The sequence below is a fragment of the Ambystoma mexicanum genome, chromosome 8 (genome assembly GCF_040938575.1).
Source record: "Ambystoma mexicanum isolate Mex_15411 chromosome 8, UKY_AmexF1_1, whole genome shotgun sequence".
Lineage (NCBI taxonomy): Eukaryota > Metazoa > Chordata > Amphibia > Caudata > Ambystomatidae > Ambystoma > Ambystoma mexicanum.
This window is the reverse complement of record NC_090929.1, coordinates 73,223,428-73,239,544: the sequence shown is the minus strand read 5'-3', so window position 1 is coordinate 73,239,544 and position 16,117 is coordinate 73,223,428. Positions and strand designations below refer to the sequence as shown.

The 16,117-nt window shown below is 44.8% G+C and overlaps 1 protein-coding gene across 2 annotated transcripts in view; it reads left to right on the top strand.

The window, feature by feature from the left end:
* Window positions 1-16,117, top strand: part of TTF1 (transcription termination factor 1) — a 262,798-nt gene that overhangs the window by 230,845 nt on the left and 15,836 nt on the right. For both annotated transcript variants that reach the window (XM_069609307.1, XM_069609308.1), the window contains exon 10: window positions 8,720-8,785. In XM_069609307.1, coding sequence (XP_069465408.1) covers window positions 8,720-8,785 — 66 coding nt within the window. The remainder of the gene's footprint in view (window positions 1-8,719; window positions 8,786-16,117) is intronic.

Sequence of the window (16,117 nt, the reverse complement as noted above, 5' to 3'; positions counted from 1 at the left end):
GGCCTGGCTCCTTAGAGGTAGGCATCATGACAGTACCCCCCCCCTCCCTCAAGGCCCCTCCCAAGGTCTTTTCCTCCGGGGTTTTGGTTTGTGCGGGAATCTTCGATGGAATCTTTGAATTAATCGTGGTGCGTGAACATAGTTACTGGGTTCCCAAGATCTTTCCTGAGGTCCATATCCTTTCCAATCAACAAGATAGAAGAGTTTCGACTTAACTATCTTGGAATCTAAAATGTCTTTCACTTCGAATTCTAATTCTCCATCAATTTGGACAGGGCCTGGGGGCTCAGACAGTCTGGTTCCAGGTTGTACTGGTTTTAGAAGAGATGCGTGAAAAACGGGATGAATCCGCATGTTGGATGGTAAATCGAGTTTAAAGGCCACTGGGTTGATAATAGCTTTGATGGGGTAAGGCCCAATGAATCTGGGATTAAAAGTTCGCTGACCCTTGAGGGGTAGATGTTTAGTTGCTAGCCATACCTGATCTCCTACTTGGTAAGGAGGAGATTTACTTCGGTGCAAATCAGCGTTTTCTTTATACTTTTTCTTGGCTTGCTGTAAGTGGGTTGTAGCTTCTTTGAAGGCTTGGGTTATTGTGGAATGTAGGTGATTTACTGCAGGCATCTCCAGGGTCAGAGGTGGATCTAGGTCAGAGGTCCGAGGATGGTGACCATACAGGGTATAAAAAGGAGTCTGTCCGGTTCCAGAATGCACTGAATTGTTGTATGCATATTCTGCAATCCAAAGGATGTCCTTCCAATTCAACTCGGATTGGTGTAACATGCACCGCAGATATTGCTCGAGAGTCTGATTGGTTCTCTCGGTTTGTCCGTCGGTCTGGGGGTGGTGGCTGGTGGATAACCGCACGTCTATTTGTGCTAGTTGGCAACATTTCTTCCAAAAGTGGGAGATAAATTGACTTCCACGGTCTGAGACTAATATGGAAGGGAAACCATGTAACCGCACTATATTTTCCATAAATTCCTTGGCCAAGGTGGAAGCTGACGGCAATCCTTTTAAAGGGATAAAATGGGCCATTTTGGAGAATAGATCCACTATTACGAGAATCGTGTTGTAACCACCACAAGGAGGCAGGTCAGTTATAAAGTCCATTGACAAGGTGTGCCAAGGTGCTGGTGGAATGTCCAAAGGTTGAAGTAGGCCGGCTGGCCTTTTCTTTTGACTCTTATTTTGGGCACAGATTCCGCAAGACAACACAAATGACTTTATGTCTTTTCTCCAAGAAGGCCACCAGAAGTGGCGTTTGATCTTTTCTTCTGTTTTCGCGATACCGGGGTGTCCTTCCATTAATGATTCATGATGACGGGTAATGACAAGTTCCTGCAATTCTTTACTTGGCAGAAATAACCGCTCTTGGCAGTAGGGTAAATCATCCTTAACGGTGTAGTGAGGACCCTTTTGACTCCATTCCAGTAAGGCAGAAGAGTCAAAAAGCTGTTTTACTTGAGCTTGGATGTCCTCAATGGTTTGCAATGAAGTCAAGCCCAGAATTCTTTGTTCCGGTATGATTGGCACAGGTTCTAAACTCGAATTGGGTTCTTCCATGCCTATCCGGGATAAGGCATCTGCCTTACCATTCTTGCAGCCAGGGCGATAGGTAATTACAAAATCAAATTCCGCAAAGAATAAAGCCCATCGGAGTTGTCGCGAAGATTGAGCTTTGGCCGTCTTTAAATACTGCAAATTTCTGTGGTCCGTAATTACGGTGATGGTGTGTCTTGCACCGAGAAGATAGTGACGCCAAGCCTTGAAAGCTGATTTAATAGCCAGTAGTTCTTTGTCGGTAATTGTGTAATTGAGTTCAGGTGGAGAGAATTTTCTGGACCAAAAGGCTACAGGGTGTAGTTGGTTAGTTTCTGGGTCTCTTTGCGACAGGACAGCTCCCATGGCCGAACTGGATGCATCGGTTTCCACGATGTAAGGGAGATCTGGGCGCGGGTGCTTCAATACAGGTGCAGAGGTGAATTTGGTTTTCAGGTCCTGAAAGGCTTGTTCAGCCTCAAGAGTCCATTCAAAGCGTTTGTTTTTCTTTAGGAGAGCTGTGATGGGTTGAACAGTTCGAGAAAATTCCGGGATGAACCTTCGATAGAAATTGGCAAAGCCAAGCATGCTTTGCACTCCCTTCACAGAGCTAGGAGATGGCCATTTGAGAATGGCGTCCACTTTCCGCGAGTCCATTCGGATTCCTTGAGGTGTCAGGATGAATCCGAGAAACTCCACTTCTGTGGTATGAAAAACGCATTTTTCGAGCTTGGCAAATAATTTGTGCTGGCGCAATTTCTCAAGAACTGCCCTAACATGGTTTCTGTGATCAGATTCTGAGGAGGAATACACCAGGATGTCGTCAATATAAACGATGACACAAACATCGATAAGTTCCCGAAGAACATCATTCATGAAGTACTGAAAGGCGGCAGGTGCGTTGCACAAACCGAAGGGCATTACTTGATATTCGAAGAGCCCAAATTTGGTGCGGAATGCAGTCTTCCACTCCTCGCCCTCTTTTATACGTACCAGGTGGTAAGCTCCTCGGAGATCTAGCTTGGTGTACACACAAGCATCTTTTACTTGGTCGATAAGCTCAGGTATCAGGGGCAAAGGGTAACGGTTCTTAATCGTTATCTGATTTAGGGCGCGGTAGTCAATACAGGCCCTAAGGTCTCCTTCCTTTTTAGGTACGAAGAACAAAGCGGAAGAGACTGGTGACTTTGCTGGGCGAATGAAACCATTGGCCAGGTATTGATCCAAATACTGGCGCAAATGCAGGTTCTCAGGTTCAGTAAGAGCATAAATCCTACTACAAGGTAGTTGTGCATTGGGTACCAAGTCGATTTGGCAATCGTAAGATCGATGGGGAGGTAAGGTGTTAGCCTGCTCTTTCTGAAAAACGTCTTGGAATTCTTGGTATTCAGATGGTAGCTGTACAGGGGTGGAAGTTACAGAGGCTAGACCCATAGCTGGATTCCTTGGGTAACAGGTTGGTTCACAATCAGGAAAAGTTATCTTCTTTGCTCGCCAGTCTATTCTCGGATTATGTGTTTCCAACCAAGGGATTCCAAGAAGTACTTGAAATTGTGGGGCCTTGATCACATCAAACACGATTGCTTCCCGATGTCCGTCCTGACCCACCAGAGTGATTTCAACTGTGGAATGCGTTACAGGCCCTGAGGCTATTTCGGTTCCATCAACTGTAGTAATTACATCTTGGGTTACTTTCGGGCGGAGAGGAAGCTTAATCCTGGAAGCCAATTCACGGTCTATGTAATTTCCAATAGCTCCACTGTCTATGTATGCTTTTATAGCATGCAACTGCTGAGGGTGTTTTGGGTTCACAAGCACCATTGGCATGACAAAATGCGAGGTCAAAGAGTTTGTTTTCAAGCTCGGCAAGCGGACCCTTACGCTTGTCGGGCTAGGTCGTTTCCCGAACCAGGTGTCAATAACTCGTTATCAGTGGCTCCAACCACCTTCTTGGGTGGTTTAACTGGACAACTTTGAAGAAAGTGACCGGAAGTTCCGCAATACAGACAAAGTTGCATTTGTCGCCTTCTCTCTCGTTCCTTCTGCGTTAATGGTCCTTTAACACTGCCAATTTGCATAGGTTCGGAAACGTCAGTACTCTTGGAGTTAACGTGGGTCTTGATAGGTACTCTGGTTTCATACTTGAGCCGATCTGCTTTTCTATTTTGAAGTCTGTGATCAAGTTGAACCACTAAGTCTATGTAGTCTGCGCAGGCCTGGGGTGGATCTACTATCTGAGCTATAACATCTTTAAGCTCTCCGCGCAGGCCTCGATGAAACAATGTGATCCTTTTATTTTCAGGCCATCCGGTTTCCACAACTAGTCTATTAAAGGTGGCGATATAGGACAAAAGATCCTGATTACCTTGTCGTAAGGATAGCAGTTCGTTGTCAAGGGCCTGTCCCTGCAAGTGTCGAGCGAACAATCTTTCCATGCTGGCCTGGAAGCCCTGGAAATCCCGGAGAATGGGATCATCCTGATTTACCAATGGAATAGACCAATCGGCAGCACAGCCACTGAGGTAAGATAGTACAAAGGCTACTTTGGTCTGGTCGTTGGGGAAGGCCCCGGGCCTGCATAAAAAGTGTAAACGGCATTGGTTCATAAAAACGGCATATTTCTTGGGATCCCCCGCAAAATGTTCCGGCGGGGCCAAAGGCATGTGTCCAGGTAGATTGATTTGTACCGGGTTATTCGAACCCATTGTTGTAGAAATATCTCCGGAAACAGGTAAAGGAGTGTGCTCTGCCTGGCCCTGCAATAACCTTTTGGCCAGATCATCAGTTCTTTCCTTGGATAGGATTAGTTCCCTTCTGAGAGCATTAGTCTCCTGGCGGGCTGAGTGCACTTCTGCCCGTAATTCCCCTAAATGATGGGCCAGCTGATCTGTCTCGGAAGTCTCCATAGCGCCCAGGTGGGAAATTGTGGTAAGGCTTCGCGTTCTGTAACGCTCACCTGGTTCCCACGGAGGCGTGGCGTCGAAGGCGCAGAACTCTGAAGATGGACAGGAACGGCCCCTCTATTCTGGCTTCCCTGGCTCGTTGGATACCCTCCTGTGTGTGAAAAGGGAGTATTACCAACTGTGGAACAATGCTCAAGCCTCCCACTCCCTTCCAACCCTCCACGATACCTCCTCCACGATTCCCCGTGAAGCCTCACCTTAGGGTTTGGAAGGATGAGCTCTCCATCCTGCTTCTGATGCAGGGGCGCGTTGAAACCCAGTTACTTCACTGGATTGTGGATTGATTGGAGTTCAGGTAAGCTTGACTGTTCAGGTAAGGCGCTGTAAAAGTTCTGTTCAAAAGTTCAAGCTTAATAATAATGTTTGTTGTCTAATTGCAGCAAGCACTAATGCTTATGTCTTTTTCCCCTTAGGGGCCGGGGTTCGGAGTGCCGGAGATATGGCGCCGACCCGAAGTGAAACAGTTCTGGATGAGCGCTCAGGTAATGTCTTTGCATTCGCTCATTCAATGTCTTTGTCTTTTTTCCCCATAGGGGCCGGGGTCCGGAGATGCCAGGAAGCGGCAGGACCCGAAATGCAGTGGGAATAATCCAACAGGTAAGACTTAAAAGGAAACTGAGCTTTCCTTATTCCTTTTCTCCCTCTCACCTTGTTCTTGTCTTTTTTCCTCTAGGCGCCGGGGCGTAGCTGAATCCGGAAGATCGCTGCTGAAGATGGAAGCGCCTTGCAAAGGTGAGTAAAATGCAGCGCTGCAGCGATCGAAACGAAATGCCTTTAAAATGATGTCTTCCTTTTCAGGGCCGTTGGAGAAATGACTCCGGGATGCAGATTTAGCAGGTAAGGGCTTTTCTTCTCCTATTCTCTTCCTTTCTCCCGTTGCAGGTGTTCCAGGGTGCTGGCAGGCGTGGCTGAAGCCAGGATGCAGGAGCTGACACGGTGAGCGTCCAGCTGCTAGGTGCAGAACAACGCGAAGCATGTGTGGCTGTTCGGGTGGGGTTTAAATAGCCTTGGAAGAAGTTCCTGGTATGTATCCTTCCACCAATCAGGTATGTATCCTTCCCCGACCACACCCGGGTGGTGAAGTAGTCCTACAGGTTAAGTAGTCCCATTCAGGCCTCAAGAGGGCCTGGATGAAGCAGCAAGGTCTGCATCAGGTAAGTGTGCACCCAAGCACTTAAACACATATCCTCTTCTATGAGCCTGGCGCCTCAGGCGCCAGGACTGGGGTCCGCTATGAGCCTGGCGCCTAAGGCGCCAGGACTGAGTCCAAAGGGCCCCGACTTGGGCCCGCTGAGTCTTCCCTGGGGAAAATGATGTCTGCCTCTGGGGTTGCTGGGCCCGGCCTGGCTCCTTAGAGGTAGGCATCATGACAAAGGACTCCAACCTATCCATGTCAAGAAAGGTTAACGCCATAGCATCCACAGCGGCCTACCACTCTTAACACCTAACAGCAGCTAGACCTTTCCTCTCTGAGCACAATTGTCTAACCATAGCCAGAGTGAAACTTGGGTCTCGCCTTGACTATTGAAATGCCCTCCTTGCCGGTATCTCTGCTAAAAACATTGAAAAACTCCAGGTTGTCCAAAACAACACGCACAGGGCAGCCATTGGCCATCCCAAAAGAGATCCCATAACAGCCGCTAGGAAACAAGCCCACTGGCTCCCTATTAAAGAAAGCGTCATCTTCAAAACCTGGGCCATCACACACAAATGCCTGCACAACACAGCCCCGCTGTTTCGCTCTCAAAGAATCTCAAGACCACACTGCCAAACCCGCCAGAACCTCTTACACCAACTGAATCACAGTACCTAAGGTCTTGAGAACACGCGCGTTGCTCCAGCTTTCCCTTCATTGCTGCCTCCCACTGGAACTCACTTCCACCACACCTCAGAGGAATAACCTCCCACCTAGCCTTCTGCATGATCAAGACCATGCTCTTCGTTTGAACCTGCCATCACCCTCTGAGCAGGTGCCCTTCGCCCGCTCACTGTTTCCATAAATAACTCTAACTAAAAGAAAGTATTGTACTGTTTGCTCGGAACTGCTACGCCTATTGCAACCAGTAGCAATCTTTGTAGCATGTAACTACAGTTCCTTGGACCAGCGCCTCAATGCCTCTGGGCTGCTAGTGCGCTTTATAAATATAAAAAATAAAATAAATAAGAGTATTATAAAATTTGATATCAGAAGCAGCAAGGTTAAATGTAACGCAAAGTTGGTAAAAAAAAGGAAAAGCAACAACGTTTTTGAATAAGTTATTTGAGAAATACCATTGAAAAGCCGTCTATGTTTGTGCGAGGTGATAGAAATTTGACGTGGATACATTTATTGTACTAAATATGTATGTATGTTATCTGAAAAATTGAGACCATTTCCGTGAATTTGTTCCAAATGATTTTTAAAAGGTGCAATAAAGGAAAAGCTTTAATATTAGGTTAAGATGAAGTTTGAAGGAAATCTAATCGAGGGGAAGTGGAACAAGTATTTCAGTTTAATTTCTCACCCATAGGAGGGGCATAAATACTTTTGTTTTCATAGTGGAGAAAAATTGCAATTTGTCTCCAGATAAAAGCTCTATTGAAGGATTAGAAGTCCGGAAAATTGTGGTGTTCCAGAGACATTTTGACAAAAGTGAATCAAACAATCTATATAAAAGGTGCCGCAGTGGGTCAAAACAAAAGGTGCCCGGGTTCTCTTTCTTGCAGGTATATTGGCCTCTCGCATGATAAGGCCTAATCCAAACCTTCCCTGGCGACTGCAGCCACTTTTTGTAGTGCATTGGAAGTCCTTAAGGCTACAAGAGAAAGGTTACTCCAAAAATGCTGCATAATATCCCAGGCTGACTTTTCACTCCGACAGTGTGAGCTCTCACTCTGCACTCACAAAGGCAGACTGGCTGCATGCCACCCGGATCTGAGTCATTGTCTACCTGACACCCTAATGCATGTGTCCAAAAATAGAAGTGCATTTGGCCTCCACTGATTGGGAGGCTTCCAAATGTTTAAATGCTGAATTTGATGTAATTGGAGCACTGCGCTCTGCAGCTTCCATCCAGTAACTTGCAGCTGTGTTAAACCCCTGCTGGGCCTGGTTTCCTGTGCGTCAGAGTTCCTCCAGGTTTTAGTATTGAATTGGCACTTGATATCACATTTGTTTGCCTCTTCCAGCTTGAATAAACTTAGTTAACTGATGGAGATGTTAAGGTCTGAAGGAGCTTGCATCTGTGTAGAATCGATGCACAGAGACGCGTGTTGAGCGACCAACCCCAAATGGCCCTATAGAAGCTCCCTAATGCGTGGTTTGTAAATTGCCCCCATAACTGGATGATAGAATATCCAACATGTACCAGTGTTGGACTAGTTTCATGAACTGCAAGAGCACTTACCAAATCAAAGTGTAATTTGGGAAAACATTTTTAGGCCTCACAAAATGCACGGTGCAGTGGTTTCCTCTATAGGGCTTGTCACTTTATCTCTGTCGATTCTACTGGTTAAAGCATGAGACGCTCCCAGACCAGATTAATTCGCTATTACCACATGTCATCTAGAAAGATACGAAAAACAAAATGGCTTAGTCGCTAATTTGACAAATATTAGCATGTTTTCAGTTGGAAGAAAGATAAAGCCTCAGACGTGTAATGGCTGTGAAAAAGTTGTCACATCAAAATAAAAGAAATGTCCTTGCAAAATGCTGTTTACCAACACACCACATTTGGTATTTATGGAGGAAATTCACCCAAGGATGTTTAACTTCCTGAGTCGATGGCCGTTTTCTGTGCTGAGCAGTTTTGGGTTCACAAGACCATTATTTTCCCTATTCTGATGGATTTTCTATGTGGGGTGGGGAGCTTGAATATAGCCTTTTGAACATGCTCTAATGATATAAAATTGAGAGAGTGTGATGTTTTAAACTCCATTGAGATAGATTCCAGGCAACAGATGGACTTACTCAGTAGTTGATCAGTGTAAGTCTTACAAGTGCAGTAAAATGGCCCAAAAGCATAAAGCGCTGCAGTAAGGTATTAAATGGTTAACATTTGCTTTGTTGATTTTGGGGCTAATGCTTTAATACTCTGAAGAATACCCAACGTCTAAAGAATATTGGTTATAATTAAATAGTTATGTTGGGTGAAAAGTGTGTGTGTCAATTTTTGTGTTAGTTGTTTACAGTGCTCTTGGTGGTTTACAGTTAATCTTTTCACTTTTCTGACTAGGTTATACGAGTCTCAAGTGGAAGACAGCAGTGAACTGAACTGGGAAGAGCTGGCGAAATGCATAGGGCAAGTGATCCTCTAACATACAGCACACTGTGCTCACTGTGTAGAGTAACGCTCCTCCACCAGTATGTTGCATACCATACTACCTGCATAGGCTTGCTGCATGGAGCAGTGATCCTTTCTGCTTAAAGTACCTGTGTGTGTTTACTGTGTAGTGCAAATTGCTGTTTATTACATAAGGGGCCAATGCTGTCTGTGTGGCACAGACCCCGTAGGCCTCACTGCATAGAGCTACAATGCCCGTACTGTGCTGGTGTAGCCAGAATTTCTGTATAGCTTGGCCAGCACCATATACAAGTGGCCCTAGGGCTTAGAGAGGCATCAATCAATCCATCTAAATGTATATAAAAGGCTATGGATGTCTGTCTCTTGAAAGCACACACTCTCACCACTAGATGGCAGCATGGTTGACAGCATGGTTAAATGGCAGTGCGGTTGAAGGTAGAAATGGCCATACATGGTGCAAGGTCTGCTAGTATTTACTTAATGCTGGTGTTTTCTTTTGCTCACTCTAAAGCCCAGGCAGAAGCTTGAGCTTCCATAAGCTTATCTTCATTGCATTGTATATATCGGAAGTTACTGTGACCCAACTAAATGGTATACATTTTATTTGCATGCAGGTGGATGGCATAAGGCAGCCTTCCAGAATTGAAACGTAAGCATGTAGGTTCCACAAAGATCTCTGGTGATCCTCATATATGTGGCCCTGATCCACTCAGTGGGATAAACTTGATTTCCCTGCTCTCCCCATTATTGATCTGGAAGCCCCCCCCCCCCCTCATGCCATTGCTACAGCATTCTTTTGCTATAGCTAACTTTTATGCTCTCTAAAGCCCATACACACTAAGTCTTCCAGGTACTTGGCAAGCAGTAGATACAACAATCTGTAATGTCCGACACACACAGAGCACCACCATAACTCGTTTTGCAATCCAGTTCATAACATAAGGCGCCACTATGGCGCAGCATAACCATTCATTCCCAGCCCATAACATCCAACACTCTTTTAACCCCCATAACTATTTCTGTATCCAATCCATAACATCTGCTACACATTTGTATGATCCCAGTGCACTTCACAATACATCCATAACAAGTAGCACCCATCTCAATGTTGCCCAAAGCCCATATCCATACAGCCATAACACATGACGGACATTCTAGTGATACCAATACATCTGGCACACATCCAAATACATGATGCACTTAGTATTTTCATTTTCTTTACTCATTAACACGCTCTGCTGCACACACCATCCAACACCACCATTCTTCACGTCTGAGTCTCTTTAGTACACTTTGAATCCCAGCTGAGACACAGATAAATGTCATACATGTTAAAATTCCTTCTTATTGTCAAGTCTTTAGGCCCATCTGTGGAGAGAATATGCTATTGCAACATAGGGATGTTCTTTCTCGTGCAGCTCTAAACCTAATCACTGTCACATCCCTGCATCTGTGCAATGCCACTGCATGTACATTTACCTACTGTTTATGCTGAGACCAATTGTTTCTGTAAGGCATTTACAATCTCGGTGATACTATTTACATCCCTGTTTAACACACTCTTCTTTGCATGAGGAGAACCATCAAGTTCTAGACTGCTCCCCTTTGCCGTTGCTCATTCATCAATAACATTTTACGAAAACAACCATCATGTGTTGCGAGATTTCCTGTTGCCAGAAATATTAGTTAACGTATGCACTCTATCCTCACTCAATAACCAACACTTGAATTCAGCAAATTGCATACACTCCTCCACTATAATTCTCAGTTGATGCATGTTGCCCCTATTCAACATTAAGGAAAAAGGAAGAAAAAGGTACACATCACTTTTAAATATTGCAGAAAGTGTGTGCTAGGTTTGAATTAGTTTGTCAGTTCAATCTTTGGGGAAGAACTGTAGACCAATGCTGACCCACAACCACCTTTCCTGCTTGAAGCCTACATTAACTTCAAACCAGTTCCAACTTGTGATCCCAATAAAGCTTGTTTTCAGAAGGCCAATGCAGGTGACCCACTCATGTTTCCTGCTACAGGGGAATCTTGTCGGCCTGCTACGCCTTTTGGAAACACATTGCAGCGTTATAATTTTCCTACGCCTTGAGCAGTTACGACGAAAATGTTCAATTTATCATGGATGTCACCAGTCTATACACTAACCTTACCCATAAAGCAGGTATAGAGGCAACGGAATGGCTGTTTTTGTCAATGGACCAATGCAGAACAGTCAAGGTTATCCGTTTGAGTTAATTAAAGATCTTGAATAACAATATCTTCATGTTTGAGCACTGATATTGTCCAAATTGCAGGGACATCAATGGGAGCCGCAATGGCTCCCAGCTATACAAACACCTAATGGCATATCTGGATGAATATGTCCTCAGTTGTGAAAGATGGACCACACATCTTAAATGTTTTCACAGATGCATAGATGACATCATTGGAATATGGATAGGAACAGTAGACCTATTGTGCTTTATTGAATGCATGAACAGTGTAACACCAAGGATAAAGTTCACTTCAAAACACAGTAAAACCTCTATGGAATTTTTGGATGTGGACATTTATGTAAAATAACGAACTCTACAAACCACAGTATATACTAACCCCGCTGATCAGAACAGTGTATTGTTGGCCTTAAGGTTGCATCCCAAAAAAACAAAGTTCCTAGGTAGAAGATAATCCCAGGGCAATGTGGACGTAACAGCACAAAAAGCTGAATCTGTGTCAATAGAATCAGCCTTAACACCAAAAGCGATTGAGCCCAAGTCTAATCTTGTGTATGTGACCACGTATTCACAACAAAGTGTTAAACATTTAAACCATTCTGAAGCACAATTGGAAATTGTTACAACTGGATCCAACTTTGACACAGCTTTTATCTGATCTTCCCACATTTGCATATTGCAAAAGTAACTCAATAGAGACAGACTCATCAGAGCCGATAGTTCTCCCAAAATCTGTAAGGTTGCATGCAAGGTCACACCCCCTGTAACAACTGCAAACACTGTCACAATGTGATTAAGGGTAATTCCATCAATCACCCATACACCAGTCAGAAGACCATATTTCCACAACTTGTGATTCTGCCAAAGTGATCTATGGAATAAGATGCCCGTGTGGCATCTTTTATGTTGGAATCACTACATGCAAAGCCAAGACATGTTGGACAGAACACAAGTCCAACATTAGGGCTAAGCCAGTAGCACAACACCTTATTCAAGCATGTCGTTCAATAGCTTAGATGCAGGTGATTTATTTTAGAACAGGTCCAGCCATCCAGGCGCGCTGGGGATTTTAATAGACATCTCCTCCAAAAATAAATATTCTGGATTGAACGCCTGGATTCCTTGACGCCAAGAGGAATGAATACAGAATGAGACCTTACATGTTATTTATCTGCAGTGATTGAGAGGTGGATTTGAGCCTGGAATTCTGTGCGCTGTGATCACTGATTTATTTATGGTTACGCAAAATTAAAATATGGTAAATGTAAGGGTGGTGCAAGCAGCAGTCACTCAAATCCCGCCAACCAATCCACCCTGGTTGGTAAAATAGAATATATTAGTGGAGGATGGGATGGTAATGCGCTTGGCACCATTCAAGTAATAATAATGAATACAAGATAAAGATTGAACCCTGAACAGCTGACACGTGTTTCGACACGCAGGTCGTCTTCAAGGCTGAATATTACAAACAGATTATTTAAGGGTAAAAAAAATAAAAATGAAAATAAAATTGAAGATCAAAATCACATGATGATAGGCAAGGTATAAGTACAGAACAAAGTAAAGTTAACCATCATGTGGTGAATGATACGTAGACCAACAAAGGAAAATACATAAGTTGCAGTATCACAATCGTGCATTCAAAACAAAAAAAATATTCACAAATGATTGATAGAAAGGAAATAAAGTACATATGTGTTTCATATGTCAGGTTGAGGAGGAGGGGAAAATGATGCGTAGGCGGCAGGTAACCAAAACAAAATCAAAGTGAGCAAACACTTTGTAGTTGCCATATTTAAGAAACATATTGCATATCAGTAATGTAGATCTGATAAGCCACAAAGTTTCATGCTAAAATGCCAAAATCCTGTGTAAAAAGTACTGTGGTCAGCCTGCATGTGATTCAACCCCAGACACCCGAGGACATTTTTTTGACACACTCTAAGAGCAACAAGAAGAGCAAAGGAGTGCTGTGAACAAGATGCGTGTCAATGGTAGACTGAATAGTCAAAGTGTGCTACACGTGATACCCACAAGTGTGCAATCATTAGGTCACCGCTGAATGATGAAACCGTGGGTGGCCAAGTAACAAAAATATCTGAAGTGTTTTTACCGCGAAGAATTAAAGTTACAGGAGAAATCTGTGGAATCCTAAATTAAGGTAAAATAATACCCGAAATAAATGAGGACAATGGAAGGCGCAATAAAGTGCATCAAAGCAAGAATCTTGATGACACATACCTAATGATACCTGATGCGTTGGAGTTGCTTGGAAAAATAGTAACCCTAATCTTGTGGTGTGCACAACCTAATGGCAAAATATAGATACTTAATGGGTTGGAGGCGCAATGCTGGAGAAAGTCTGAAAGTAATACATTGGTTTAAATAGAAATGTGTTTCTAAAATTTATTTAGATCCAACATCACGAGTGAGACATGTCATCCCGCACGTTTGCGTCTAACTGCTCATGTGAATAAACTTCTCAGTACAAAGCGAAGCGCGATAAAGGAGGCTGTTTTCTGCCGCTCCTTGTCCTGCGATTGGTATTCAGTGATCCAAAGGAATGCCGGCTTATATAGAGAGGAGTTTCCTTCCATATTTAAGAGAATATTAATGCATCTAAGACCGCTTTTTGGTCTTTTAACAGGACTAGCCACCAGCATTCCACTGAGGCATACAATTATGAAAATAACATTGCCAGCTTCACAGTAAGTATTTTTACTTAAAATCAATACTAAGAATAGCACACGTGGTTGCTGTGATTCCAGACAATATTAATGATCTGTTTTCAGGACTGATAATAACATTGAGACCCTGAAACACTGTAGCACCACGCTACAAAGTCAGTGATCTCTGTCAACAACATACTATAGACATTGCGAATTGCAGACGTTTTTTCTAGAACCAGCATTTTGTTTTGTGACAGTTTATTCTAAACATCAGAGGTCACCGAAGGCAGCCAATATTTCCTCAATGTTATCGTATTGCCATGAGTTTACCTCTAAAATATGTCGAGTTCCCATGAGATTAGCTCATCCACATGTTTCTTGTTGGAAAACCGAATGTACACACCTGAAGAAGGGAAATGCTTATCCCCGAAACATGTAGTAGCTGCAAGAGTGTTATTGACAATACATCCTTGTTCCACACTAAGGACAAGTCTTACAAAGTTACATTTTGTCGTATTCATGAGAGAGAGAGAGAGATATATATATAGTTTGTGCCGCATTTCTTTGCAGCCGAACTGACGAAGCCTTATTGCTCGGGCCCTGTTTATTTCCCCGCCAATGCTATGGAAGCGGGGGACAACACTGCACCACCAAAATCCCTGGATTAACCAAATACCTTCTCCTCATGGTTGGTTAATTTGGTCTTGATCAAATTGGTAACACCCAATTCGATCAAAACGACCACACCAAATTGGTAACAACCAATTTGATCAAAACGTCCATAGAGAAAAAAAATTACGATCAAATTGGGTGTTACCAAATCAACATCTTTGTCACTGCATATTTCTAAACTATTCCTTTTTACAGATTATATGAAAGAATGATCCTAGATGTTTTTGCTTTTTGAAAAAGTATGAAAGTACATGTGAGCAGAACATGTTACATATGTAACTTCTTTACATTTCTTTATTATACTTGTCTGCAATAAACGCAAGTAAGACAGACATACACACTTAGGATTGCATTTTGAGTTTTCCTTTTTTGGGATGTTCCCATAGGAGTGGATGGGCATTTTTTCGGAGAACCATATGTTCTCCAGCATGGGGTCCGGCATGGATTCACATGCTCATGAATATTCCCCGTCGTCAGGCTGGGAATCCTCGGTAAAGAAAAAACCAGTATCAGTTTCGTTTCTGATCTGTCTTTAGTAGTAATAACCAATCACTGGTCTCTGCGTCATACTGACCACAGCCAATGACTGCCCTCTACCTAAGCACCGCCTCTGGCAGCCATCTTCAGATTTTTACCGCACGTTCATGTGTTGGGATCCTCGTGCTATTGCTCTCGAGCGTTAGTGCTTTTTTTCGCGCTTTTTTCACAAAAACTTCGATTCTTTCGGTCAAAAGAGCCTCAAGCTCCACCGATCCTACATCCGATCAACGGGGACCCGTGTCGGATTCGTCTGCGCCCCTCAAGGGTGAAGATTTCGTCGAACTACACTTCGGAGGACTCCAGAAGCTTCTCAGGCCCGGTCTCGGAGATGGCCCAGGAGAAGGGAAGCTCGACGCCCGGAAAGCTGTTCAGGGTCTGCCCTGGATGCCAGCTGCAGAACGTCTTTAAGGAGGACGAACACTCTTTCTGCCTTTACTGCCTTCATGAGGACAAGACGCACGTGGAGAAGGACTGTGCGTTTTGCGGCAACATGTCGGAACGGACCATGAAGGACCGCCATCAACGTCTCGCCAACTGGCTGGAGGGTAAGAGCCCGTCTGGCGAGAAGAAGAAGAAATCCGAGCGGTCTTCTAAGACCTTTGAGGGCGCCCCGGCGACGGGGGCCCAACATAAGGCCAAGCACCGCGAGTCCGCTGGCACCGGGAGCGCCGAACGGTCGGGCTCTACGGGCGCCAGGCAGGGCGCACCCTCCCCGGCACCATCAACCACGAGCCAACGCTCTGGGTCGGGTAAGAGGAAGGCCGAGCACCCGGCGAAGCTCCTGGAGAGGCCCCGGTCGAGCTCTAAGGCAGAGGAGGAGCGTGGCAGTGCCCCCTCCCTCAAGGATAAGGCGGTGAGCGCACCTAAGGTGGTGAAGGCCTTGATCCATCCGACCAAGCCCTCTATCGAAACGGTTGCGGCGGCCCTGGCTCAGCCTGTGGAGGCTGCACCAGTGGTGGCGACCTCAGGGCCCAGAATCTCCCTGCCTCCTCGGAGGGAGTCTTCTTTTGTGCCCATCGATAGGACCCCCGTGAAACCCTCCGTGGGGAAGAAGAAGGGGGGGCAGGGCGTCGTCGTAGATTCGGCCTCAACCTCAGAAGAGGAGCTGATCGAGGTCTTAAGCCACGGCCTAGGCGTGGAAGAAGGCCAGCCCGTCGGAATGGACCCCGACGCAGGTGACGACGACGACATCGTCGAGGATACCGACGGGGCCCCTGCTCGCC